Raw genomic sequence first — 27154 nt, 5'->3', positions numbered from 1 at the left:
AGGCATTTGTTCAGAGTCAGAGCTTCTAGACTTTACTTCATGTTCAGATGCTTCTGATACTTTGTAGTTTTGTCCAGAGTCAGAGCTTCTTGAATGAGATTCCTCTTTAGATGCTTCTGATACTTGAGATTTTGCATCTGATCTTGTATTGCATCTGATGACATCATCAGATTTATTTCTTCTTTCTATAGAACCCTGCACACTTAGAAACTTTTCGTTAGGGTGCCATTTTTGGTTTCATCCTTTGTTATCATCAAAATCAAGGAATCTGTTGTAGAACAATTTTTGTTCTTACAGTTACATAGTTTGTATTAGAGCAGTTTGGTCCGTTCGGCTAGGTTTTGTGATTTTATTTGTTCCCTAGCATGTGACAGGTGTATAAACATTATTTATGCAATGTTTCTTCTAATGGATGTTTATTGGTATGTAGAGAAACGACTTGAAGAAATGATCACGCAATCACTGATGCTTTAGAGGCTATGACTCATGTGATGGGTCAGACAAATCAGGTGTTACAGAATCAACATGGAACATTAGATGAATTATGTGGGCTAGGAAAGTTCCATAGAAACAATTTGTTGACTTTTAAGGGTAGATACGACCCTGAGGGTGCTCAAAGCTGGTTGCAAGAGATTGAAAAGATCTTCAAAGTGATGACTTTCACGGATGCTCAAAAGGTCCTGTTTGGGGCTCATATGATGGCTAAAGAGGCAGAGTATTGGTGGGATAATTCTCTCCAGAGGTTAGAAGCTGAAGGTATTGAGATCACTTGGGATAACTTCAAGATTGAGTTTCTTGAGAAGTACTTTCCTACCAATGTCCATAGCAAGAAAGAGATCGAGTTCCTTGAGCTGAAGCAACAAAACATGATTGTAGCTGATTATGCGGCTAAATTCAAGGATTTGTCTAGGTTATGTCCTTATTATAATGGGGTCGAATCTGAAGGATCTAAGTGTATTAAGTTTGAGAGTGGAATGCATCTAGAGATCAAGAAATTCATTAGGTACCAAGAGATTCGTCAGTTCTCTGTATTGGTTAATAAGTGTAGGATCTAGGATAAAGATAAATGTGACAAATATGCTTACTACAAGAGTGTTACTGAGAAGAAGAGTGGAAATACACATCGTGGGAAACCTTATAGAGCTCCAGCTGATAAGGGAAAGCAGAAGGCTACGGGTGGAAAAGGAACAAGAGGGGGAAACATTTTTGCTTTTCTTAGATGTTTCAGTTGTGGAAAGATGAGGCATCAAGAAAATGAGTGCAAGAGCTATGATCATAAGTGTTTCAAGTCTGGGAAGCCAGGGCACCATATTATTGACTGTAAGAGTAATGTTATGACTTGTTACAACTGTGGAGATCTAGGTCATATTAGTACTCAGTTCCAAAAACTAAAGAAAGCCCAGTCTGAAGGAAAGTTCTTTGCTTTGATTGTAACTAAGACTATTGGTTTTGATAACTTGATTTGAGGTATGTGTCCCATTAATGGTGTTTTTTTTTGCAATTATTGATATAGACGCATTCGTTCATATCTCTTGACAGTGCTAGAAAGTTGAATCTAGAGGAGTCTTTTACGATTGTTGAAGTGTGGTATATGGGGAAGACAACTTGAAAGCTGTTTGATTGGAATTGCACTAAAATCTATGAACGAAGACGAATACTTTGAGTAACTGAGGCCTATGCTCCGTACTCAAAGGTACTCAGAACAAGGTAGGAATGATATCTCTCGTTCTTTTCTATTGCTTAAGGATCATGGCATGTAACCCGCATCATAACTAACAAGTGCCTATAGAGGTAAAATGGTCATTTTGTTTATGCTTAAAGGGTGCTCAACAGTGATCAAGTATTAATGTCCAGAGTCTTCAGAGTCTTGCATGATAGGTCTTGAGCTTGAATTGGGATCCAGTGTAGTGAAATTACCAAGGTCTAACCCAATCAAGTGATCAAGGGACTTATGATCACTTGACTGGATAGGGGAAGTAAGCAAATTATCCAGGACAAGTCTAAGACAAGGTCCAATATCAAGTGTAGTTAACTGATCAAGCATTAACTTGATCAACTAATTAAAGGGAAAATATTATGCAAAGGATTCACAAACACATGGATTTTATAAGATCAAGAACCAAGATAAGCATAAATCCTAATTCTAAAGAAACTAATTGAAAATTAAATGGAATTAAATCTAAAAACTATATTTAATTAATCATAATTAAAATCTTAAATGTGTTATTATTGTTTAAGAATTTCAATCAAAAGGGTGTATTAATATGGATTAAAAATGTAGAAAAGGTGGCAAAAAAGAAATAATAAAAAACAAATTGATTAAAATGAGAAAAAACAAATGCATGGGGTGTAGTGCCAGAGAGGAGTGTGTGTCAAAGCAGAAAGGGTATTGGGCTTCCTTGAAAGCCCATGTTTGTTGTTGTAGTTCAGAAAGGAGGTACGCATGGAAAAATAGGGTGCAGGACTTAACACTCAGAACTTAACACTTTCTCCAAGTTGAACCAAACTATTTAGGAACCCTAACCGAAGAAAATGAAATTAAATTGAAACGGAGGGGAATCGAGCCTCTCCACCTTGGGGCTTTGATTCCCCTCATTGAGAGCTACATGATGGTAACAACTTTATTAAGAAAGAAGCAAGGAGAGGAAAATACCTATTTGCAAGACCACGGTTTGTCTTGGATTTCATTGGAGGTGCAGATGAGGATCACGAAGAAAAGACCAGAGGAACGTTCAGGTAATGAATTGAATCCTTCACTTCCTTTTGCAGAGATTCTTCTTTCTCTTGTACGCTAGTCCGTAGGCTATGAATGGATTGTTGCTGATTGTGCTGCGTGTAGAGTAGTGTGTAGTGGAGTGTATGAGGATGAGCTCAGTTGTAGCAAGCTTCAATGTGAAGCTTGCTCAACAATGGTGGAACTTGAGCTTTGGTGAGTGGTGAGGAAGAAAGATTGAATGCAGAGAGAATGATGACTGTGTGACTTTGCAGAATGATTGATGTTGCTAATGAATGAATGGATGAACTGTTTATATAGAGGAAATGATGCAACCGCTTCGGGAAAGCTTTTAGGGAAGTTGGTTGAGATTTTGGGCACTGTGAAGGTTGAATGAAATCATGAAGGAGTTAGTTTTGAATCCTAACGTTGTTAATCTTTCTGTTAAATTTTGTTAGTTTAGTTAGTTACAGTTAGTGTAGTCAGAGTTTTGGAATAGGAAATATTAGTTAAAGAGGAGTTGTTAGTTAGAATTGAAGTTAGGAGGTTAGGGTTGTTAGAAGTAACTTGGACAATTAGGTTGTATTATTTGATGTTAGATGTTAATGACTTATGATGAGAAACCGTTAAACTTAGGTGCGTTAGTATAAATTAGTTAGTTAGGTTAGTAGTGTTAGTTGAATTGTGAGAGTTAGGGAATTTTAATGAGTAAGTTGAATGCTATGTTAATGAAGGGGAAAAAAGAACATGAACTAAACGATGCATGTTGTTAGATTAAAGTCAATGTTATAGTTAATTCAGTTATTCATTTAGCATTGAAAGTTAGTTAATTGGAAAAATCATGTTAGCAAGTTAGTATTAGAGATGGAGTAAGTTAGTTGTATGTGAGAATGAATTGAACTGTTATTGGACTGTTAGAATGTTAGTGTAATTAATTGGGTTAGGTCTCTGTTAGTGAACTTTAATATTTGGCTGTTAGAATGGAATTGGAAATTAGTTATACAGTTAGTGTTGAATGTAAATGAGTTAATATTGTTTGAATTAGAGTTAGTTAGGGAATTGCTTTGGATCGAGTTAGTTAGTTATTCTGTAGGTTTCAATTAGTTATTTGAAGGGTGTTAAAAAAGAGGTTAATGAATTAGTTAGTGAAGAAATGAGTTTGAAATGTTAGTAAAGTTGGTTAGAGTTGGAATGTGTTAGTAAGGATTGAGATGAAAAATGTTAGTGAAGAATTGAAGTGCGAGTGAATTAGAAGAGTGAACTAGGTTAGTTTGCAACGTGAAATGAATTAAGGACTGTTAAGACATGTGTTATTGAATCAGTCTGACAGTTAGAATTATTTAATTGATGCTAACTTAGCAAAACCAGCTAGGTTAGTGTTTGGTAAGATGTAAACAGTTAGTAGATTTTGATTGAGTTAGGAAATATGAGTGAAAAGTTAGTTACAGTTAGATTAATGGAAAAATAGTTAAGAGTTTGTTGTTGATGAATTGGGTTGTTATGACATTGGTTCGAAATTTGAAGTTAGTGTGGTTGTTTTAAAAAAACGTTAGTTAAAATGCTTGATTAGTGTTGATGGTTAATGAATTAGTTTTGGAATTTGTTAAGTGAAGAGGTTAGTCTTGTTTGAATTAGTTAGTTAATTGTGATTTTGACTTGGTGTTATGTTAAAAATTCAATGCTAGTAGAGCTTATGAACTGTTATGAAACTTGGATTGAGTATGTTGGCATGGCTGGTTATCAAACTGAAACTTTGTTATGGAATTAGTTATTGTATTTAAATAGTTTGCTAAAATGTTAGAAGTTGTTATTTGTTGATCTGAACTGGGATGGAAAAAATGTTGGTGAATTATAATTTTAATGAATTGCTATGACATGAGTTTTAAATTGAAGTTAATAAGTTAGGTTAGTGAATTGCTTATGAATGAATTGTTTACTATTGAACTGCTATGGTTACTTGAACTGGTGTAATGAGTTAGATAAAGAACATTTGAACTGAGCTTGAAATATTGGGTTGAATGCTATATTAAATTTTTTTTTTGACATGGTACTGCTATGAGGCTTTGGGTTAAAACTGAGCATGTTAGCAGGTGTAATCGGTTAACCACTTTGGTTAATTGGTTACCAACACAACAATTGGTTAATGGTATGCTATGTATGCTAACTGTCAGAATAAAATGAAAGTGGACTAAATATTGTTAGTCGAATTAGGTTAGTTGGTTAACTAATGAAGATTTGAAAGTGACAGTTATGGATTGCTATCAGAACTATCAGTGTGAATGCATCTGTCATGGATTTTGGTGGTACTTTATATTGGCTGTATGTTGAATTTGTTATGAAAAGATTAGTTGTTATGTTAAATGTGGTAGAGATCAATATCATGCTAGGCTATGTGTGAATGTATAACTGATCATGTATGTATCTGGTGTGGTTTTGCAGGATTTGTACACGTGGGAAGGCTTGGCAAGGCATTTTGGTCATGAAGATGCTTATACAAGTCATCAATATGGAAGTCTTTCTTTGGAACACACCAAGAGTCATGAAAAAGCTTGAAGGTTTTAGAGGCTTGGAGACTTGAATGCACAAACAATAAAGTGTCTTGAGGATGAGTAGGAAAGTAGACTAGGGTTTAGGAGCAGGTTGACTTTGGTCAACTGTTTGAGCAAAAAGTCAATAATTGACCAAAAGTCAATTGTAGGTCGAAATGTAATTTTTGTGTAAAATTTCTAATTTGGATTCTTTTGTAATGAATGTTTGAAGGTTTTTTGAAATTGGTCTTTGAATGGCAATGTTGTTTGCATTCTAAAAAAATGTCATTTCCCTCCAAATTGAATTTTGAAATGATCTTGAACAAGAATGGACTCGAATCTTGATTTTTCCTTGAATGTGAGCTTGAATCAAATCTCTTGAAATGAACTATCATGTCTCAAAACAAATAGAATCAAGGCACGTGATAATTTCTAAGTAAACCCACAAGGAGGTGGTCAACAAAAAGTCAAATTTGAGGTTGACTATTGTTGACCAAAATCAATCTTGAGAATGATTTACAACTTTCAATGTCATGATGTCACCCCATAAACAAAGATCTCAAACTAATAATTAGGGTTCCAAGAGATGAACATCCCAAGTCAATGTAACATAATCCCATAGGTTTGATTCCCATGTATGCCATGGAAGAAAACCCTAGCCCATGAGACTTGCCAAGTCATTTGTCATGGATCAAATCCTTGTGTCATAAATAGCAAGAACTTTTGAATCAATGATGTCTATTTTTAAAAATGCAATTGTAAATGAATATGTTACATGCCAATGAGTATGCACATAAACCATAGACCAAAAGTCATATGAAACATGAAAAGGATAGGGAAAATTTTGGGGTACGACAGCATCTCCGAAATTTTTCAACGTTTTAGTTTCCCAGATTTCGGAGATACGTCTCCAGAATTTTCTCAGTAATTGTTTTATTTTTCTTGCTTGTGGTGTTGTTTGCATGCATTAATTGTCAGCTTTACTTTAACTTACAGGTGTAATAGATGATAAACATGATATGATGAGGCACTAGAGGGTTGCATAGCATGCATAAGTGCAGCGAGACAAGAGTCAAGAGGTTTTGGAGGTTTCTGGTCCCTCTGGCCATACAAATTCATCTACTTCTGGGACTTGTGTTTCTCCTCATGCTACTTCATCTTCTTCTTCCTGTAAGAGACGAGATTCACCTACTGACGCATCACTCCTTCCATCCTCCCACAGGCACCAGGTTTACCCTATTTAGGCGTCTTAGTCTGTGTCACCTCCTACTGCTGATGTTGTTGATCCAATGCCACCTCTAGAGGGTGATGCTGTTGTGGATGCTGAGTCAGAGGAGAGGTAACATTAGTTGGATCCAATGCCACCTGTAGATTTGTCATTACTGCCTTTGTATCTAGACCAAACTTTCAGACATATCTGGGACGAAGAGGTAACATTAGTTGGATTCATTCTTTTTACTTACGTTAATTTTAATTGACAAATGTTTGACATTGATTTTTATTTTTTTCAGGAGCGTGATCCGCAGAAGTTTATTAACCACGGGCGAAAGATTATTGGCTTGCCTCATATGGATGAGTATTGGTTTCATGCAGTTTTGTCCTTATCTGGCCAGAAGGACTTGTGTGTGACCGATTATACTACGGTCAACCACGAGATGCTTAATACATTCGTGGAGATATGGCACTTAGAGACCTCGTCATTTTATCTCCTGCTTAGTGAGATGTCTATCACACTCGGTGATGTGTCGTGTTTGCTACATCTTCCGATCATGGGAAGACTCTTAGATCATGGGAAAATTACCAAAGACCAGGCACTCGAGATGATGGAAGACTATCTGGGGTTGACCTAGGGGAGGCGAATGAGAAGTTGGATAGGATCATAGGTGCTCATGCTAGATTTGAATACCTAAAGAAGATATATAAAAATGAGCTACAAAGAGCGCATCAGGCCATGGGTGATGGCGAACGGGTGGGGGCCCACATAGCGCATGCTATGAGAGCATACCTATTATATTTGGTTGACATTGTCATTTTTATGGACAAGAGTTCCACTTATACAGATGTCGTCTACCTACGGTACTTCTAGGATTTCGAAAGGATCCATGAATACAACTAGGGGGGCTCTTGTTTAGTCTACCTTTACTTTAAGTTGAGAGAGGGTATGTGGAAGATGAAGCAGGTCACAAGCAGCGTCACACTATTGACGGTAATAGTTATTGGTCTTTTAATGTTTCTTTTTCATTTTCATTTCATTTTTGAAAATCCATTACTGATAATTTGTGTGATCCAAGCTTTTCATTTCAGGTTTAGATCCTTCAGCACTTCTCGCACATCTCCAGTTGGGCGAGTGTTGAGACTTACACTGAAGATATGTAGCGTGCTACTGTTTTTTCCCCTCTCTGAAGGAACCAGGTGACTGAGCCTTTTAGAGTGTGTCTTGATTGTTTGGTTGTCGAGGACATGCACTTCAGCAACTATGTCGATCACCATCATACGCGGACATTTAATGAGATAGTGTTACACTTTAGATGGTTGGTCGACGGATCACGCCTTACTACTCCTAATCTGCCCGAGCACATCATGCAGAAGTTTGGTTACACTCATATCATTCCCAGACACCTGTTGTTTATGCTTCTCTTGCTTTGACACGTAGACAGATAGATGACATGTTTGATGATTATAAGAGTCATCTGGTATTGGAGGAGACACGGAGTATCATAGATGTGAACGACTGAAGCTACGTCAAAGGGTATATTAGACGGTTCTTCAGGGTGTCACATTCATACATGGTGCATTCTGCTCCAAGAGACCCACCTAGGCCAACTCATCAGGAGATACTAGAGGTACAACAGGTACAGTTAGATCATGTTGAGGATGTCTTGCCTAGATGTTGTCGCATTGTGAAGATTGCGCAAGCATGCATTGATAGAGGTATCTTCCCTAATGGGTCTAATAAGAGGCAGGTCCTAGATGCCATCATGATAGAGATACATGAGGCATTGATGTACTGAAGGCAACGCCGAGGACATAGGGATTGATGGTAGAGGAGGCAGAGTTAATAGAGGAGGCAGGGAGGATGTAGTCATAGTGTCAGACATATATAGTAGTGTTGGTGTAAGCCCTAGAGGCCAATACTCTTGGTACTTATATTGAATTATTTATTATTAATAAAAGATTTTTTCTTTATTATGTTTGTTTAATAAATTCCATAGAATAGCTAGTATGTTTAATGTATCGTGACTTAATCATGAGATCACATTAAACATACGGACATTATTCTTAAAATATTTGTAGTCGAGCTTTGTTGTGAAGTGGAATAACATTAAAGCATTAAGATTATTATGTATATACACTGATGATCACATCTCATGGATTATGGATAAGGAGTTATCAAGTCTTAAACATATGTATGAATATTATGAGTAATATTTATAGTGGATTGACCCGCTATGAGAATACTACATAGAATATTATGCAAAATGTCATAAGTTATTCTCATGGTGATAGTGATGTATATCACCCTTCGATCTGAAACTACTATGGACCTTAGATGTAGAGTCGAGTGCTTTATTGTTGATCAAACATTATCCGTAACTGGATGACCATAAAGACAGTTGATGGATACTCCACGAAGCATGTTGAGGGACATGAGTGACCTAGATGGAATTTGTTTATCCTGCATAATAGGATAAATGTCTAAGGGCCCAATATTGAATTGGACAAGGATGACACGGTCTATGCCTTTTGTTCAATATAGACATAAAGGCAAAAAGGGTAATTGTACACACAAGTATTATCACAAAAAGGGATTTGTCATATCACATGACATTTTCGTGTCTTGGGTAGCAGTGATGTGTTGCTAGATACCGCTCACTATTTATTATGTTAAATACGTGATTTAATATAATTGTCAATGTTAAACCTACAGGGTCACACACAAAAGGATGGATTGATGAGAGGTAGAGTAAATAAGGAACATCATAAGGTACGGTCCACTTAAGTGAATTGTAGAACATCGTAAGGTATGGTTCACTTAGGTAGAATACAAAATATGGTAAGGTACCACGCGCTTAAGTGATTTTCGGTATACCACAAGATATGAGCCACATACACTTAAGTGGACTTTTTAGCTTGCAACCCACACAAGTGGTTCTATAAATAGAACCCTTGTGCAGAAGCATTTCACTTGATGAAATTTTGTTTCTCGCTCTCTCTCACTCAAAACCTTCATTCGTAACAGCTAGCATTGAGACAAGGAATTTGTTTGTGTGGGCTGAGTAGAGGCGTTGTCACCATTCAACGCTCATGTCATTCCTTAGATCTGCATTAAAGGTTTCAATCTCCACAAGAGGTAACGGTTTCTATCACTGATCATGCTCATTCATAAGGATCACTAAAGGAGAAGAAAAAAATGTCGTTGCGTTTTGGATCGCAATTTTTCTTCAAGTAGTGCATTAGTATATAATAGTAGTAATACTATGAATTATATTTTATTTTGGAAAATTTTACCTCATATCCATACAGTTATACCTATACCCCTATATTTTATTTAAAATATCAATTTTACCCTTACTTGATTTTAACCAATTTATCATTTTATTTTTACAAATGTGTTCCGATTAATACACTTATATGCACCGGAACTCTTTTATAAAGATATATGATTTATTCAGTTTGTGTACCAGAACTCTTTTATGAAGACTTCTAGTTTGTGTTGTATTTTTTTTACAATATTTTATTGTTGCTGGTATGAAAATTCTTCCCCAAATATATATAGATACTTCTAATGATTTTTCAACTACTCAAAGATTTGGTACAAAAGAATAGGTGATAAGATAAATTAAAGAGGTTGAAATCCGAAATAAAGTAATTGTTATTATCACTCATTTAGATACTAAAACAGGCAAGAGAGGGAGAAGTAACGAATTAATATTTAGTTATGATAAAGGTGGAAAATACAAGACTACCGAAAAGGAAAAGTTATTTTATATTTTAATTTATAAAATAACTTCTAAATATTATCCATGATATACGTTTAAATTGTTAAGGAGATCATCTCCAAAATATTACGTTTAATGATAATTTTGTGCATCCATAAAATGCATCTCCAAAAACTAAAGGCATTTTAGAAATTTCACATTATGCCTAAGAAACATATATGATGCATTAAAAACCCCCCTTAAAATTGGTTAGGTACTAGATTTAATTAGTGTTCTTGTCCGTTATCCACTTTTGATTCGTATAGTATATTGGTTTGTTTTTTGTTGACTCGTTTTTGTGGACTTTTTTTTAGTTTCTTTTTTTATTCGTGCTTGATTTAATACATTCTCTTTACTTAAAAAACGTGAAAAAGAGAAGTTTTGCTTAGTTAAAACTTAAGGATTTGTCAAAAAATATTCTAAGATATACTAGTTGATAGTTGAAGAGAACAAAAACCCAAAAATAAAAAGACTTAACGCACATTCCTAAACATGAAGTCTCAAAAATGTCAGACTCCGAAAGTCAATAAGGTTTCTAAAATAAGAAAAATCCAATAATCCATGGTGAAACTAAAGTTTGTTAGCCAATCAGCTATTATGTTACCTTCACACCAAGTGTGAATAACATACATCTCCTATCCCACAGCTCTTGCATACTACGATCAATAACGGGTGGTCTCATTGATCTTGCCGTTGTTATTAAGCAGCTTTTGCTGCGTTTAACCAATTAAATACTTTTTTTCATACAAAATACAAATTCCGAATGGGGTGAGACGCTCCTATGCCATAGGAAGTATAGTTTAGCAAGTACAAATAACCTGCTCTCGTTCCCTGCTCTCGAACCGATACCACTATCAGCAGCATGGCATTCAGTAGACAAATGCGCTTCCAAAAATAGACTAGTGGCGGCAAGATAGTCAATCTCTCCGAAAGCTCCCGGACTTTCCCTTAAACCAGTCGAGGACTGGGTATGAGAAGGCCTCCCTATATAAAGCTAATAATCTGGAGAGAAAAGATCTAGTCTAAGTAGGGATGAGAGCTAAAATCTGGGTCTTTATTCTTCCCATGCACATTTGAATTTCTCTGTAAATAGGAAGGTTTCGAGGATCGCACGGTTGCAAGCTGGTAACAGCAGAATCTAATATCCGAGCCACATCTGCTGGAGGGTATTGCCGTTCCGTACAACTCTGCAAGTTGCAAGTTCAACAATAAGTTTTTAAAACAATGCATATACCAATATATGCTGTATTATCAAGAAGGGGTAAGAGGACAAAAACATGATGATAAACATCTTATTTTCATTATTATCATGGTGCATCAGTATGGCATTCAAAAATAGATGCAAGTCCCCAAAGATGTGCTGTTCATAACTTTTTTAAAGAGGGATAACATTAATTTTACAATCAGATAGGGAAATTGTGAAATGGGAAGCGTTCAACATGTCTTAATTACCTGTATCATGGTTAATGTAGCAACACATGAAGTGATGAGCTCTGATGGTATTTCAATATCAACTTCGTCAGAATCTTTCTGCAGTTTTGGACCAGATGCATCATTAAGTAAGGGCTCAGATGCTTTGCAAGTCGATTGATTATGCTGATAAAAACTGCCGTTCACTTGATCTTGGGACCTTATCACAGGCAACCTGTACTTAGTGGACAACTGCTGGTAATCAATAGAATCCAGTGCCTGCCCAATCCTCGTAATAGCATCTTTACCTTCCTTTGTGGCTTGAGACCATGCCTGAATTATAGCATCAAAAAGTGTCAAAAGTTCTTTAGATTGACAGCTTAAATCCATAATTGAATGATGTCAGGTGTAATGTGTCTGTACCACTACAGCCTAGAGCTTTATGTCTACTGTGATCATTCTAAGATTTGTGGCTAAAGAAACAAACACCAGGGATTATAGTTTATAAGTGAATACCGCCTCATGAACAATGAGAATGATTTGCGAGGATAAAATAACAGATAGATGCTCGCAGATCACCAAAATGGGGAGGAAACAAGATGTGAAAAGATCATTTATGCATAGTTTTCACAATGACTGCAAAAGCAGAGTGGGCATAAGATCCTCAGACCATCCATACCTGAAATGCAGCATCCAGCATTGCATGTGCCCGTAGCCTGGATCCTTTAACAATTTCAATGACAGTTGACCTAGACTCTTGTGTCATAGAATTATCCAATACACTAGTAAGATCATCATGAACTTCAAAATCTGCTTTGGGCTTCATCCATGGTGGGAAAGAGTTATCCGTGTAGGTGTTGCGTTGCCTCAATTGAAGCATGGTGTCAGAAACCTGAAAAATATAATCAATCAAATGCTGCTTCAAGGCAAATGCAGAATGCTCTAATCACAGAAATAATCAAAGGAAGCCACATGCCTGTCCACTGGCTTCCTTTAGCTCTACAAGTACCGTGGCATAATGCTTCTTGAAACCTTCGGGATCTTTTAAAGATTCTATACCATTTTGATTTTCCAATATGCCATTATTTGCATTTCGAAGTTCTATTAGCACCGTCTCCTGCAAGAGCATCTCAAAGAAGTAAGAAGAAGACCATTTATAAACAAGGAAAATTTAATAAGGATAGATGAATCCAGTTGAGATTTATCAAATCACCTAGATGAAAACTAGAAGTATAACATTTTCCAAAAGAACTGTACAAAAAATATTAATTTGGGAGCATAAATGCAACGAAAAATATACCTTTTTATCTAGAGCACGCTTTAGTTCAGAAAGTGCATGTATATCAGCTTCTTTAGCTTGATGTTGCATCACTTGAGACGGTTGAGCACAAGCAGCTTGAGCGCAGAGGTTATCAATATTGGTCTGGGAAGTGACATGGTTAGCATCCGCCTGTAAGATTTTAAAGAAATTGTGCAATTAAAATTATTTGTAGAACACGTAATATTTCTACGTTACTGACATCAACAGTGCCATCACAGTGAAAATTAGGACTACTAAACCTTTAAGACATTCCTTTAGGCTTTGTTTTAGAGTCCGGAAAGAAAGGAAGGAGGGGACATGGTAGAGAATAGGAATAGAAATGAAGGGGAGTCTTTCATGGTGCTTCACCTTATTTAGTAGTGTTTTTGGAGCGAATGAGAAGATACTATATATGACTAGTATTTTAGTTGATTTGAGAGTTATGAAGATATGAGAAGGATTTGAAAATTTACTCAAAACCTTCCAAAACTCTCCTAAGTCGTCTCTCAATATTGGAGGATTTTAGTCAAATGAAAAAGAAAAAAAGAAACCTCAAATTCCTCATCCCTTCCCCTTCTAAACTCCGAAACAAAGCTTCAGGGTGTCAGAATATATCATAGGGTGGTAAATTCAACCAGTTTATCATAGCAGTGCAAAACAATGTTGATGTATGCCAAGGTTTGTCCATTAGGCAAAAGCAAAGGAACAAAACTTCAAGTCAAAGGAACAAAACTTAAAGTTGGTCATTAAAAATAGCAACTGCAGAGTATAAATTATTAAAGTAAAAGCATATAAGCACCAAAAACATAACTCTGCGGCATAATGGTAAATTATTAATGCATATTGATATTTGTTAGCCATCTAACCTTTCCTTGCTTTACTGAAGCACTTGAAGAGGGGTGTACCTTCACAGGTGAGGAATGCATTTCACATCCCCCAAAACTTGAATTTCCATTAGTCTGTGGTTCTTTAGTTATAAAAGAGGCTTTTCTGGCACCAATTTGCCTCCTCAAAGCTTCTGGCATATTATCTAATGGATTCAGAGGCATGCAATCAATGTCCTGATCCAAAAATCACACTAATCAAAATAATGAAATTTGGAAACCGTTATCAGATTTTACAAATACCATGCTAATTTTCTTCAATTAAAAGAAAATGTATATACAGCTTTAGATTGTTGGGTTTTAGTGTATGTGGCACATAATGTGCATTTCTCAATGAAATTGCATTAAATGGGACGGGGGGAAATTACGAGAGGAAAAGAAGCCTTGACATAGTGCTCAGAGTTTCTCATGAGTAACCAGGAGGCCGCGGGCTAAAGTGTTAGAATTAGCCTCTAGCAAATGCAAGGTAATGCCAGCTCCTATTAACCTAGAGTGCGTCAGACCTTTCTCTAGACACCATGCATAGCAGAATAACACAAGACACCACTTCTTGTTTATTATTATTACAATATTACAGCATGTAAAGATTGTTTATATGTATAGTAATAAAGATGATTTTGATCATAGATTTTTAACTCCCTCTTGAAGAAGTGCTTAAAACTATTTTTAAAAAAAATGTTATTTAATATATAAATCATAATACCATGATGAATACAACTCCTAACTCAGGACGGTCGAACTGAATCCTGCACTTGTCATGGTCAACAGTAAGCACACTACCATCATGAATCTCTCTTGTTTTGGGGTGAATGGCAATTACTCGTTGTCCAACATATAATGGTCTGGCTAAGTCTGTTGGAAGTCCGTCTCTGACACCAGTCCGCAGCTCAGAATAATGTTTCCTCACTGATTCTCGATACTGTTCAAGTTTTTGTCTTTCTTCATGTAAAAAGTGTTCAGAAAACCTGCGTGGTTTGCCAAGAGAACTGCAGAAACAAGTGCAACACTACAATGTCAAGTAAGTCTTTTACAATTACATACTTTACCACTCACAAGGTTTGGCAGAAAAGAATAGTAACCAAATTGATTTCAAACCTTTTTATGACACTCCACTCAACACGAGTTAGCCTTGGGATATTCCCCAGCCCCACATGGTTTAAGTACTCCACAAATTCTCTTTTGGCAAACCATGGATAATCAAGTGCACTATAAAACCATTCAAAAGTAAACCATCTGCGAACCAAAGAAGATGACAAGCAACTGGAAAGTTTTTCCTGCAAGTTAAAAAGAAAATTTAAATATTTACAAAAAAAAAAATGAAACCTTAAAGCCACTCAATGCTTTAGAAGGCAGAGTCAATCTAAACTAGGAAAAAGCTTGAACCTTTTGGGTAGAGTAATTATTAGGTTGGTTTTTCAATATATTCTCAGAAGACTTCTCTTTAGGCATGGATGGTCTCTGAAAAATCATCTTGCGTCTACTTCTTTGTTTGGTTGGTGAACTAATTTCACTCAAAAGTGGAATTTCAGCGGTTGATATTGCCAAACCTTTCTGATCACCACGCAAGACAACCTCTGGTGGTTTGACCATCTTCAATTGTTTCGGTGAGGCAAAAACCTGATCAGTGTGTTTTCCTTTAATCGCCAGTTTGTTTCCATCATCCACAGCCTGCAGAGAATGTGCAACAACTCTGATAAGTATGTTATAACTACACTCCAGGCATCCTCTAAAATGAGAAGGCAGAGAGATTTGGACATATATATTATATAATGTAGTTGAATAAGGTGATTTGAATTGCTTGAGACTAACCCTAAGCCTTTTGGCACGAATTACTGTCAGAATCATAATTGTGTTTAAAGTTAAAACTCTTGAGTTTAACATAACCAGCACATGATCAAAGAATAGAGGTGGAGAACCTAATGTGGTTCAACTAACGACAAAGGACAAACTAAATAGCTATATCAAAAGGAAAGAAAAAAAAGGTATTCACAATGGTCAATGATAACCACTTAACAGTTAAAAACTCAACCCAAGCACTCCCAATGACTAAGATTTACAGTACTTTATGAACAGACTACTGATTTCATAAAATGTAGGTGATGGCTGTAAAGCTGCCTATATAAGTGTGGACCCTCTGCATCCACTACATAATCTCCTTGAAAATTCACACAGTGGAAAAGCTTCCAACCAGAAAGCTACTGTTGGAAAAAATGACATCTAAACCAAGGTTCCAGTGAGGAGTTCAAGCTTCTTAATAACTATGAAAGACTAAAAAGAAACTCATTCATATTAATGTAGTAATTTGAGACTCCTGATTCTAATCAAATAGGGAAACTAATCATAACAATAATAACTAAAAAATAGCAGAGTAGTCAATCCCGGATAGCAGCTCAGAGCGGCCAACCCCAAAAAGTGGGATAGCATATAACGGGATGACCGGTATTTGATTATTTTTTGGACAAGTTACATATAATAATTATAAAGATATATTGAATGTAAAATTAAACGAATAACTCAACCAATAAAATATTCATAAATCAAATAATGAAATGATGGGGCAGAGGGAGGAGATGGTGGCTGAGAGGGAATAAAGAAATGCAGAGAGAGATGAGGGAGGAGTCTCAAATCAAATTTGATTGAAAAAACCCAAAATTACCCATAAACCGTTTTAAATTTAAGGGGTAATTTTGGCTTTTAAGAGGGAAAAAGGACAGCGGGCCAGAAGCCGCTTTGGACCGGGAACCGCTCCGCTCTACTATCCCGCTATTTACCCTATAGCGGCCACTATAGTGTTCTGCACAGCTAGCTAAGGGTCGCGGCCTGCCTCCGCTATCCCACTATAGCGCCGCTATTGGCTACTCCGAGAAATAGGAAAACTAATCCTAAGAGATAATCAATAATATTTGAATATCGAGATAGATATTATAAATTATATTCAAATCATATTCTAATACTTGTTTGTTTACTGAATCATGTTGTTCCTGCTATAGTTTATAAAACTTTGACCAAAATTCCTTGTAAAAGAGATCTTGTTTTAGAGAAATAATAAACAAAACAAACACGGCATAAATTGCAATGGATAAAACAATTAAAGAATAATCTATACTTACCTTTGAAACAGTGGACTTGTGCTTTCTTTTCCATGTTTTATCAGCAAACGGAAGCTGCTCTTTTGGTTCAGAAAGAGCATTGGTATCATTTGCTATATCCTTTCCTTGTTTAGATTTTTTGGATGTTGAAGTGTCGGCTACAGAGACCCCGCGGAGTCTAACTTTATTTCTCTTATGACTTGTTGAAGTTGCTTCAGGTAAAGTAGACTTATCATCTTTAACAACAGTCATTCTTTCTCCTTTCAACTGGACGGGTGATTCTAGATGGGCAAGGAAGAGTTGAATAATCAATTAAAAGAATTGACTGTTATTCTAGATGTCTCAAGTTGCATGAAATATGACCTGAGAATATGTTTATATAAGTAGTGGACAGTCCTTGTCTTACAAGCCGGTTTTGTAAGACTGTGTTAAACTCAACCCAAATTATAAGATGATGTATGAGTCTATTCAAGATTCTTTGGGCCACCCCCTAGGGTCACGCTCCAGATGACCAGTCTTGGAGGTGAGGGGGTGCGTTCAAAAGTCTCACACTTGATAACATATGGCCTCAAAAATGTGTTTACAAGTGGTGGGCGGTCCTCATCCTCGAGTAAGTTTGTAGGGTTGTGTTAGGCCCAACCCAAATTCTAAGACACTATAAAAAGTACCAATAACTTTATTCTTACCAGATTCTACTTTAGATGTCGGCATCATTAGAGATAGATCAGCCAAAGTTTGCAAAGCATTCAAGGCATGGATTTCATCTGGTTGATAAAAGTAATAAAAGATTATCAATTAAAAGAGATGTGAAAGTAAATGAAATATTATTTCTTGTGTAACCTTGCCCCAGGGTTAAGGCAGGAAAAGGAAATACAGGTTGCATAGACATCTCTGGTGACAATATTACCTCCAAAAAAGAGCTTTTGGCTTTTTTTCCGCTGACTGGTTGGAGAGAATTGCCCAAGCCTTTCATTAGTACCCTCCATATTATTTTCCTTCAAAGACCTAAAACTAAGTCCTTCTTCAGTGCCGCTGCATGCTTCTCCTCCATCATCAAGCTGATCATTTCCAATACTTTCCACTTTCTCTTTTTTTCTATAAAATTTCCCTTTCTTCAGAAGAACTCCAGCGGTGCTCGTTCCTTCCATATCTATCAAGGAACTAGTATCTCTAACATATTCTCCATTTTCAGCTCCCTTGCTTTCTAGACTACCTTCCACAAACTCTTCGTCCACAGGAACATTGTGGAACTTGGCACGAGTTGTTTCTGATATTTGCTGCTAGTTGAAAAATGACAAAAACATATATATCACCTTCAAAACTACAATTAGTGTATCAATCAAGCATAAGCAATACATTCACAACGATTTCCATGAGATCGTATTTGAATGTAGACATGTATTCACACATTCAGAATGTATACTCATTTTGAAGAAAGAATTTAGCCAACAAATACTATGTAATGGCAGGACAGTTGAGTACCATTCTTTCCCGGCTCTGAACAAGAGAGGACTTCTGCCCTGCTCTCCTATGTGGTGTTTGAGAAAGGGGAGAGTCTCCTCTTTGTGAGGCCCTGGTTAATGTCAAAGCTACATGTGCAACTTCGTCATCATTAGCATCAGCAGTTGACTTCAAACTTCTTTTATTAGGTGAAACATAATTCTCCCTATCATCTTTCTTGTAAGAGTGGTAAACTGGAACTCGGGGTGTCCTCTTCCCAACTGCACGAGGCTGGATACCTGATTAATTGAATAGCCATCATTCTTGCAACCCAGTGAAGAATATCTTACACAGTATGAAGAATATGTTACTAGGAATATGAGCACAACTAACAATTCAGAATAATAAAAATTGCTACTCATATTTCAATAATTGGAATTGAGTATGTTTTAAGAGTTAATTATTTTATCTTCATGTTTTATGCTATTTTAAACTCGATGGAAGGGAGGGGGGGAAATTAAGAGGGATCTAATTTTCCACTGCTAATACCCAATTTCAAATTTCTAACTGCAAGGAATTTTCAGATGGGAAAGCAAATCCAGACAAATGATCACTGTGAAATACCCAATTACATTGAGAAAGTAATGCATAATCTGAAATTTTGGTGGAAAAGGTATCATTAGTGTTAGAGAGAAATTGAGAATCTTGAAATTTTGTAAGTAAATTGATACTGAACCTAATCTGAAATGTTTGCAGTACAAACAGCTTTATTATAAACATAGGCTGAAGGCTATCATAGCTCTGTTAGTCTATTTATACTATCAAGTTATCTTATAACTTATAACAATTGCCAAAACTCTGCAACTGACTGTCATTAGAAAGTTCTTGATCATAACTAACTGTACTGCTTTACTGACAGCTGCCAACTAAGCAATGTTTTCGTTTTACATGACTGCAGTGAACTGAGCACTAAACTGATGAGGCTAAAACAAAGAAAGTAGTGAGGCTATGTGGAGTACTTTACCATCAATGCGTCTTTTCTTCAGTAGAGAGAGGCAACCATCACTGGAAGTTACAGACTGAGACTGGACAGGATCCTTTGAAACACTAAGCTGAATTTTTTCACGCCTTCGTTTCACGGGTTTTCGAGATCCTGTTGCATCATTGCTCTCCTTTTCACTATCACTCTCTTCCTGTTGATTTCAAATCCAGAAAACTATAACTCACACATACATACTCAGAGCCAGTTTATCATATCATGAGGGGAAAATAGAAAGGTAATCTGAATTCAGAAGAGCTCGGCTTCCCCAGAAACCAACCCGTCTCAACAAACATAAAGAGAGATATAAATCAGAATTTAAGCATGAATTACATCATTTATAATGCCAGGATAGTTGCTGAAAAAATAGAGATGGAAATATTAACCTGGAGAAGATAGGTCAGAACATCATGGTATAAAACAATAAATTTATAATTTTATTTTTAACTAAGAACGGCAATGGGTAAGGTTTGGGCAGGGTACTATAGTACCCGTAGTTTGAAAAAATCCACATACCCGCGTGGGCACCAACTTTTGTACTTGTACCCGTACCCTATGGATACCTAAATACACATATGCATACCCATTTACCCACGTTTCTAATGAAAAATAATCGATCAATTATAAATTATCATGTCATTTTAAGTTTTTAACAACATTAAAAAAATTCAAGGATGTTATTATTGTGTTAAGAAATAAACAAGTATTTATATTAAAATACGTATAAGTTTAATAGTTATGTATTTATTAAAATTGATAAATTAACATATATACATAACACTAATAATAATAATAATAAAAATATATAAATATATATTGTGCAGATATGGGGCGGGTGGGTACACTAAGGTGCCCGTAGCCACGCCCATACCCACTTACTTTAGTGGGAATTGCTCGTGTCCATGTCCGTGCCCATTTTGCAGGTTTTCAATTGTGATCCCTATTTCCAACAGAATATGTTCACCCTTCTTTCGGAAAACATTTTGTTGTTTTAAAAGACATTCCACACTTAAAGCTGTTCAGAATTTGTTTTATAAAAAAAAGAAAGACCAACAGCACAAAAAAAAGAATGTTGACCATACCAGGACATTATAATGATCAGTCATCATTGCAATGAGGCCCACAACAGAAGCCGTCCCCTCTGGTAGAGATAGGTATGCCTGTTAATCACAACTTGTGGTTTCATAAGTAGGAAAGAGGGGAGGAACAACAAATAAAGCTTGATACCCAATAATGTCTTGTTTTAAGCAATAACAGTAAAAGAAGGAAAGAGGGGAGGAACAACAAATTCCAAAGCTTCCATAAGTAGAAATTGAACAACAAGTAATCAGTTTGTAATAGTGTCATTTAAGTATTTTAAGCCAAATCACTTGCAAAAATAAATACTCACAGACAAGACCTGATTTCTTTAACTAAAGGCCTAATGCATGCAATAAGGCCCATGAGACAAGACTATAGAACAATTTACTGTAGTATTTATTTACCCGATTCATATTGTAAAGAGCTTCCACCATTTCAATGGATCTATTACGTACAGCGGCAGCCACCTGGAAATTCAAATAAATCAATATGAAAGGAGAATAATAACAAGAACTGTAATTTATAATGGTAACGATAAAAATATGACGACAGAAAAAACCAAAATGTCCTCAAGCTTTGAAATGAACAACCAGGATAGAGAGAAAAGAACACAAAAAAAAGCACACCTTCTTCCAATCTTTCCCGTGCTTTCTGTATGCTTCATAGAATCGCTCAAGTTCCTCCTTGCTCCACTGAGATCCCAATTTATTAGACAATTTCTTCTTCTGTGCATCGAACAGAATCCAAAGTTTGAGGTTTAAACAGGAGATGAAATTGTGTTCGTGTTAAGTGAGGACTATAATGAACAGCAGCAAATATTTCATATGATACATGGATACACTCACACCAAATTGGTGATTTGTTTAAATTGTATACCCAACAAATATATGGGTACAATGCACTTGCTTATGTATTTGTTGTATATCCTTTGTTTGGTGAATGCCCAACCACCCATGGAATCATGTTATCAAAAAAAAACAAAAGAAAAAAACTCAAATTCAAGTTCATTCTCACTAATTTCCTCTCTCAAAGCATAAATGATTCTTGAGTCGTGTTATCTTCAAAGTTATCATGCCACATAGAAAACTTTAATAAATAAATGCATTATATGTAATACATATTGGCATACTAACATCTTAACTTTCAAAAAAGAAATTTGAATGTGTAATATGAAGTAACAAATGCCAAATTCATGTACCGGTTAAACATAGTTTACAAGACAATAGTACTTATCTAGTGAACTACACTAATACTGACATAAATATTATTCTATAAATAAAACCCAAGAACTACCATGCAGGATGCAGTGCTGTATTTTATTTACTGTACCCTATTGCTTGATGTTTAGAAATAGAAACTATGATAAATCAATGTATACCCTGTGCTTGTTTTTACTTGAGCTACCTCCATCTTTCTCAGGAGAAAGATCATTTGTATTTGTAAACCGCTTATTCACACTTCTAGACTTCCTTGGTGGTGCCATTGATCATTTATATATCTGAAACAAAAGAAATAGTCACTACCAGCAATATAACCTCCGTAAAAACTCAGCTAGTGAGCTAGTCGAAACACATTATAGAGAATAAAACATATATTTCAAGCGCTTCAACGCAATTCACAAATGGCACCAAACACGTAAATAACAGTCAGAAGTTATAATCCCCTCCCATTCTTAAAAACCAGTATAAGACTTGTGTTCTTCACCTCAAATTAAAATCATAAAAAACAATTTGATTCGCTGCAAGATTTAAAAATTAAAATAAAATAAAAAAGCAACGAAGCTGCACATCTACAAAACACAACTCTCACAATCGCATCAGATTTAACAATTCTCTTCGGGTTTCACAACAATCAAATCATCCAGAAAAAAAAAACGTAAAACATTAACCCTCACTCACCGAAAAATGAAAAAAAACGCTGAATCAAGTGCACTGTGATAAAGAAATCACAGCATGAGTCAACTAAAAACTAGCACCGAACAGCTAAATTTGAAAAGAAGAACAACATTATCATGAAAATCGCAAAGAGAAAACGACAATAAAGAAAATTCAATCTAATTAATTAACAAAATATGTAACGGAAATTTGCAATCATTTCGAAATCGAAACCTAACTTACAGATCCAAGACTGAAACTGATTCTCTGGTTCTTACGGCTGTTAGGGCAAATCAGATTCCCGTAGAAGCACGAGATGAGAGGAAAAGAAGAAGAGAGGCACAGGGTTTAGAGAAAGAGAGAGAAAGATAGGGAATAGAGATGAAATATAAATAAAAAATATAAAAAAGAAAGTGTTGCCGCGAAACTTGAATAAAAATGTGCTTCTAACCAATGAGATTTTTTTGGTTATTTACGTCATTGCGCATTCATGAAGAGGGAGGGTACGGATTTGTATTGTCTTATCATTCACCGAACACTTGTATCCCTAGTTAATATCAACCGTTGTGATTCTACTCCTCATTGAGTGTACCTGTACCCTAAGTTACACAGGACTTTATTTGAAATTTTAAAATTGATTTTTGCAAATATTCCCCTATATTTTCAGTATTGCCGATATCACCTAGCTCATCAGATTTCGCAAGTATTTTTTAACAAATAGGTTGCAAGTTTCAACTTTTTTTAATAACTATTTCTTTGTGATCTATACCGACAAATAAAATATTTTCTTTGTGATATATATATATATATATATATATATATATATATATATATATATATATATACTAGACAACAACAATTTTTATGTCTGATAAAAAAAAGTTTATACAGGCATTTAATAAAATCATAATAAATGTATATTTTAAAAACAAACTTTAAAAAAAATAGCATCATATAAAACTTTTTTTATGACAACTTATTTATTGATTTGAATTCACTTTGTAAAGATGAATAAAATAGAATATCATAAATTTGAATTCGTGTTCATGTTTCTAATATACTTATCAGTTGAATTATTTTAATGATATTTTATAAAAATTTAAGTGTACCTAAATGTAAATATATCTTAAATGATTAGAAATGATTAGAAATGATAAAATAAATGATATTCTTTAGATTTTAAAAAGTATTTTTTATAAATTTTATATTAATTTTTAGTCATAAATATATTTCTTTCGATTACTATTATATTAATGTTAAGACCATGTTTTTTTAAATTTGATTTGATTTTTCTAGTCTTCCTTTCAATACTATGTTAGATTCCAAAATTTCTAAATTATGTTACTTAATATCTAAATTATTATTTTTATTTATAATAAAATTTAAAATATTTTATTTAAAAGATTAAAAATATAAAAATAAAATTATTTTTTAATCTATAACTTTTATATTAAAAAATTGTTAACAAATATAGTCAACTTAATTTATAATCTTTATTAAGTTAAACATATAATCAATTTTTATTTTAAACTTAATAGATAGTTATGTCCTCACAAATGAGTTCGTTTATTTGTTTATTTTTTATACATGAATATTATGTTTTGTTTGAAAATTTAGAGAAGGAAGAAATATAAGACTTTACAAAAAGGAAAGAATAGAGTATAAAGAATTTAAGATTTTGTTATAACTAAGATATTTAACACTAAATGGAATTAGGTTACAGTTGGACTTATAAGTCCATTATGGTTTGTCCCTCTATGGGTTATCAGATTGTTTATAATGTCTGGTTTACTGTCCATTACATTTCTAGAAACATAAACCCTAGCAGCATCATGCGTCGTTTCGTTGTTAACCTTGTGCGTGTGAACAAAATCAATTTTTAGAAATGGATGTTTCATCATCATTCTTCTGTAAGTCATACATGTATTCGTTCGTGGTAAACCATTCAGATCCCAGTTCATCATCTTCACCAACTCAAGGCAATCTAATTCAACTATCAGGCAATTAATTCCTTTCTTTATAGCTAGCTACAACTCAATTTTCATCGCCATGGCTTCAGCTGCCAACGGATCTTTCGCACCTTCCATCCAGCTCAATTTTATCTCCATATTAAGGCCTTTAAAGTTATGGATTATCGCTTGTAATCCATACGCTGCTTCTTTAATAAGACTTGCATCTGTGTTGAGTTTCATTCGCTCTCTATCAATATTCCAGGTAACTTCCTTATTGTTTGTCTTCCTCTTCATTTTGATGTTATAATCTTTGTTTGCATTTTGGTTCTTCCTTTTTGGGTTTAAACTTTGACTTTTTAAGACCCCAATTTTGACCCTAAGATCGCTCATGATATCTCATCATTTGCATTGGTTTTGAGATCACACCTCGGTATCCTCCTTACCCCTCATTCATTGGGTTTGTATTGGGAGAGATCACCAAGCACTTTTGATTGTATCTTACTTTGTTCTTCTTTGTTTACTAACCAAAATACCAAAAATATGTCTAGTATAGTTTCATTTTTTTGTAGGTAGTGTGTGCATTCATATGTGCCTCATCAAGCTTATATCTAGGGTTTTAGACCCTTAGTGCAAGAGATCAATCAAGGAAAGGTTCACATTGGGTCTAAGCATCATATATGGATCCTCATGTTCTTTATTTGTCATTTTGATCAAGATGTCATCAAGAGTTTGAAGTTTGCTTGCCTTGGAAGCCCTAATTCATTTGGGTATCTTGTGTGACTTCCTCGACAAGTTTCTTCACCAATTGATCAAATATCTCAAGGGATACTCCATTTCACTCCATCTTATGCATATTTGATCCTCCATCCAAAGATCAAAAGAACTTCAAGTTTGCAAGTTGGTTCAAAGAGGTTGACCAGAGAAAGTCAACTGGTCAAAGCTAGGGTTCCATAGATCCTATCTCCTACAATTTTTATCATATGAAAATGATTCCAAGAAAAAAGTTACTCTTTATGATATTCCAAATAACTTTCATGTTGACATCAAGAGCTAATTTTGCTTAAGTCATTTTTATGGTGAATGATTATAGGTCATTTTGCATATGCCCTGGATGGAAGGTCATTTTTCAAGAACCATAAATTGCTCAATTTTTATGATATTAAAGTCATCCAAGTTTCATTATCAATCTCAATATGCCTTCTACAATTTTTCTTCTTTGAGAAATGTCAAATTCTACTTGCAAGGGCATTTATAATATGAAACATTATAGGTCATTTTGGGTCATTGATACGTCTCGTGACTGTATATAAAATATAGTTTATTGGGTACTTGACTGCAAGTGCACAATCTATTCGTTTTAGTTTTAAAAGATATCGAACCCACAGGGACCAATGGTCAAACTAATGCTATCGATGTTACTATGTTTAGCTAAGGAGATGATTTTTAGAGGTTTGATTGAACAAAAGTTAAATCTAAAGGAAATTAAGTTTTTAAGAGAATATTAATAGAGGGATATCAGTATGCAACGTATTAATCGTCAGGGTTTCGATAAGTCGCCGGTGAAATTTTATTTACCAAATATCTTTTAGTAGAAAATACTCATTTAAAAGGTTTTATCTCACACTCTCGTGATTGTTAACTCGGACTATACTTTTAAGTCAGAATGTACGCTCTCGCTGTCCCATTTGAAGTTAAAAATATTTTTTGAAAATAAATAAGTTCTAATTGCTTTTAAAGTACTCTCGCTATTTTTAAAATCAATGCCTAGTTTTTACTATCAAGTTCGACCCTCACGCTCTCGCGATTGTCGGTTCTAACCTTAGTTAATTTCCACTCTCGTGGCAAAACCGTATTAAATAGCTTTTCACTCTCGTGACAAAGTTAATTAAATTTAAATTAAAAACTATAGCCAAAAAGATTATTTGAGAAAAGAAGTTTACACCGATTATTATTAAATCCCGTCTAATTAAATTGTTTACATACCGATACCGACAATTTAGCCGGACATGTTAATTAATGCAAACACAGACGAACATAAACAAACCAATAATAAGGCAAACATGATTAAATAATGAAGCAATAATAATAATAATAATTAAATAAAAACCTGGAACTTTGATTAATCGAATATGTCGAATCTTGAAGTACTCGAGCAGTCCTCCACAGGTCGGTAGGATTCTGCTTCTTCGAAACAATTGCCTAAACTAAATTAAATAAATTGCAGTAGTTCCCCAGTGTAGGAAACTACTACTTTTGGCTAAATGAAAAACGGAAAGGGAAGGAAAAAATCAAAGCTCTGAATGGAACGGTAAACAAATTGCGGTAGAAGAAAATAATGTTGCTGAAGAAAAATAATAGAAAACAAAATTTGTTGTGGAAAATAAATGTAGAGAAAGATCTTGAAAGTTGGCTTCAGGGAGGAAAATCAAGTGTGCCTGTAGGTTTCCAACTTCCAACCTTTTATAGTCTCCATTTGGTCTTCGTAGTTTAGAGAAATAAGGGCGACTTGGTTGAGTGAGATATTCACGGGAAAGTGGGTTGAAGAGCGAAAAATGGGGCGTGTGGATCACTTCTGTTAAACAATTCATTACACTGCTTTTGGCCTTGTGACGGTCATAGTGGGCCTGTGACGTTCGTCACAACCAGGGCGTGACGATCGTGACGAGGCTTGTGACGGTCGTCACCTGCACAGAATTCATCCTTTATGGTTTTTCTGTTGTTTCTCTTCTGTTTCTTCTTCTTTTCCTTCCTTTTCCATACTTTGCTCATTTGAGCATGTGAATTGAAATGCCTGCAAAAATAACTCAAACACTTGCGGAATAATCGGAATATAAATGAAAATGGTACGATTTTTTAATGTAAATCA

The 27154-nt window shown here is 35.0% G+C and overlaps 2 protein-coding genes and 1 long non-coding RNA gene across 6 annotated transcripts; 2 read left to right on the top strand and 1 right to left on the bottom strand.

Annotated features, from left to right (window-relative positions):
• Positions 1 to 479: 479 nt before the first annotated feature.
• On the top strand, positions 480 to 1609 carry LOC127095468 (uncharacterized). Its single transcript, XM_051034151.1, has 3 exons — positions 480 to 954; positions 1063 to 1430; positions 1514 to 1609. The coding sequence occupies exons 1-3, from the start codon at positions 480 to 482 to the stop codon at positions 1607 to 1609; spliced, it is 939 nt and encodes a 312-aa protein (XP_050890108.1).
• A 739-nt stretch (positions 1610 to 2348) lies between these two features.
• Positions 2349 to 5502, top strand: LOC127098690 (uncharacterized). Its single transcript, XR_007793400.1, has 2 exons — positions 2349 to 2736; positions 5153 to 5502. It is a non-coding gene; the product is annotated as an uncharacterized LOC127098690 (long non-coding RNA).
• A 5205-nt stretch (positions 5503 to 10707) lies between these two features.
• On the bottom strand, positions 10708 to 22777 carry LOC127098689 (protein ALWAYS EARLY 2). 4 transcript variants are annotated; one of them, XM_051037349.1, is made up of 19 exons: positions 22580 to 22777; positions 21841 to 21960; positions 21089 to 21187; positions 20867 to 20929; positions 20465 to 20542; positions 19368 to 19536; positions 18386 to 18642; positions 17811 to 18183; positions 17590 to 17667; positions 16925 to 17184; positions 15198 to 15482; positions 14910 to 15088; positions 14518 to 14800; positions 13797 to 13991; positions 12931 to 13080; positions 12607 to 12747; positions 12310 to 12522; positions 11673 to 11963; positions 10708 to 11407 (listed from the first exon to the last, which is right to left on the bottom strand). In XM_051037349.1, the coding sequence occupies exons 2-19, from the start codon at positions 21943 to 21945 to the stop codon at positions 11243 to 11245; spliced, it is 3384 nt and encodes a 1127-aa protein (XP_050893306.1). In that variant the 5' UTR covers positions 21946 to 21960; positions 22580 to 22777; the 3' UTR covers positions 10708 to 11242. The 4 variants fall into 4 exon arrangements, with proteins under 4 accessions (XP_050893306.1, XP_050893308.1, XP_050893309.1 ...); XM_051037351.1 differs by having other exon boundaries at positions 12640 to 12747; XM_051037352.1 differs by having other exon boundaries at positions 13836 to 13991.
• Positions 22778 to 27154: the final 4377 nt, after the last annotated feature.

Source organism: Lathyrus oleraceus, chromosome 6 (genome assembly GCF_024323335.1).
Source record: "Lathyrus oleraceus cultivar Zhongwan6 chromosome 6, CAAS_Psat_ZW6_1.0, whole genome shotgun sequence".
NCBI classification, from domain to species: Eukaryota; Viridiplantae; Streptophyta; class Magnoliopsida; order Fabales; family Fabaceae; genus Lathyrus; species Lathyrus oleraceus.
This window is presented reverse-complemented; position numbering and strand designations above follow the sequence as displayed.